The 2,384-nt window shown below is 38.4% G+C and overlaps 1 gene segment (V, D, J or C); it reads right to left on the minus strand.

The window, feature by feature from the left end:
- Positions 1-1,395: 1,395 nt before the first annotated feature.
- Positions 1,396-2,160, minus strand: LOC105533126. The segment is given in 2 exon segments: positions 1,396-1,787; positions 1,975-2,160. Coding segments are annotated over 2 exon segments (471 nt in total).
- Between the last annotated feature and the right edge of the window lie 224 nt (positions 2,161-2,384).

Raw genomic sequence — 2,384 nt, forward strand, 5'->3', positions numbered from 1 at the left:
ATGTGAACAATAATAATAAAGGGAATAAGAAATAGACCTATATGAAAGTGATATCTGAAAATCCCATTGGAATTAACTTAGCATAAAAACTGAAGTGACTTCTGACAAGTTTAGATGTATATATATTGTAAGTACTAAAACATCCACCAAGAAAATAATTGCAAAACCATAGTGAAAAAAATAAAAGAATTAAAATAGTACACTATAGAAGATTCACATAATGCAAAGGAAAGCAGTTAAGAAGGTACAGAGGAACAGAAAAGGCATAAGACAGAAAGAAAATAAAATTAAAATGCCAGATATATTCTATATCAACGATAACATTAAATGTAAATGGATTAAACAATCCAATCAAAAAGCAGAGATTAGCAGAATGACTACACACACACACACACACACACACACACACCCCTATACACTGTCAGAGACATACTTTAGATACAAAGATACAAATAAGTTGAAAGTAAAAGGATAGGAAAAGATATATCATTTAACAGCAACCATAAGAGAACTGGAGTAACTATGTTATTATTAGACAAAGTATACTTTAAACCAAACAATGTTACTAAAGATAAAAAGGGAAAGTTTATAATGTTAAAAAGGGCATCCATTAAGAATATATCAGTTATAAACATATATGAACCTAATGACATACCCCAAAATACATGATGCACGAAAACTGAAAAAATTGAAGGGAAAAGCAGAAAATTCAAGAATAACAAGTGAAGACTCAATATCTCACTTTCAATAATAGATAGGACAAATAGAATACCAACAAGGAAATAGAAGATTTGAACAACACAAAAGCCAGGTAGACCTAACAGTCATCTATCTACCCAAGATCAGAATACACATTCTTCTCAAGCATGCATGGTTATATTTTCCAGGATAGATCATATTCTAGGTAATACAACAAGCCTGAAAAACACATATTGGACATAGTTGAGTGGAACATAACATTTTAAAGTTTTTTCCCACAGCTGTTTATCAATATGTTAATATTCAAAGAAATTTTACTTTGCTGCACTAGTGGGATAGGATGCAAATATTTGCCCTTGTCTGCTGTTACGTAATGTAGTGAGGTAGACTTGAATGTGCTTGAGACACACAACTAAGCTGGATCATGATCTAATATATCTAACAACATGCTTATTGGAATGGTGTTTCTTTTCTTTTTGTTCTTTTTACTTTTTACCCTTTTGGAGTCCTGCATACTGTCACTTAAATATTTATTTTGATTCTGTCCTCTCATCAGCTACTCTACTCCTTCCAAGCTAGATATTTACAGGGTAGGAGAAGGTGTGTATTGAAAAGGGAAAATAAAGACCAAAGTCTCAAACCTGTAGAGCCAAAAAGAATCTGTGGTTAAAACTCTACCTATGTACAAAAGGAATATTAAACTGTGCAAATGCTGCTGTGGTGGCCTCGTGAGGCGGTTGTTGCTGATAGAGGAACTGAGCCTAGCTGAGGGTTTGTGTACAGGCTGCAGGTGCCTGGGGAGCACTGTGACTCTACAGCACAGAAATAAATGCCTGAGTCTGTGGTCTGGGAAGAGGAAATGTGCAATAAGCTGTAGCGTTCCTTAGTGACAGTCGTGGCGCTTAATCTTCCATTCTGTTTTGTCCCTGAGAGGATGTAAAACAGGTTGATGAGCTGTCCCCAAGGGTTTTGGTGAAACCACTGCAAATTGTTCGCAGTGGCAGAATAATTGCACCGCAGCGTGGAATTGGCTCCCTCCTGGAGAATCAGGTCTGGAGGACTCTGCTCCACTTGTATTCCTCTCACACCTGGTCAGAAATGGAGAAAAAGTCATAGGTGATGGGCAGCTTAACATCTGAAGAACCCTGAAAATGCTCCCACGGAATGTGTGAATAAAAGATTGCACAACTTATTAACCCCTTTCCCTTCCTCCCTTCAACAAGGCTGCAGCTGCTAAATCCTTTCAGATTCCCACCTTGGACAGCCCCAACTTACAGCAAACCTGGGCACTCAAGAGCCCCAGCAGAGCTCCCAATGTCCTCTTCATAATGCTTTGCATTCTTGCTCCAGGCATTTTCACCACAAGATATATTTAACTATACCTTGAGGAGGTGGGTGTCATGACTTGGTTCTGGAACTGTTGCTGCTCCTGCAACCAATCAACTTCACTCAACAAAGCCTGCTCACGCCCAGATACTACTGAGTTATTAAACAGCGTTCTGTGACAGGAAGCCCCACCTGCCTTCTTAAACCTGGCTGAGAACCGGGGTGGAAAGGGGTGAAGTGAAAGAGGAAAAGAAATGTCATTATTCCATAACCTGAGGGATGTTTTCTAATAATTCTGGATATAGTAAAGAATGTCAAAGATCCTGTGAGAAGGAAATGGAGGGGCCTCCTCGGGAGGA

Source organism: Mandrillus leucophaeus, unplaced genomic scaffold (genome assembly GCF_000951045.1).
Source record: "Mandrillus leucophaeus isolate KB7577 unplaced genomic scaffold, Mleu.le_1.0 Scaffold1226, whole genome shotgun sequence".
In the NCBI taxonomy this organism is placed as follows: Eukaryota; Metazoa; Chordata; class Mammalia; order Primates; family Cercopithecidae; genus Mandrillus; species Mandrillus leucophaeus.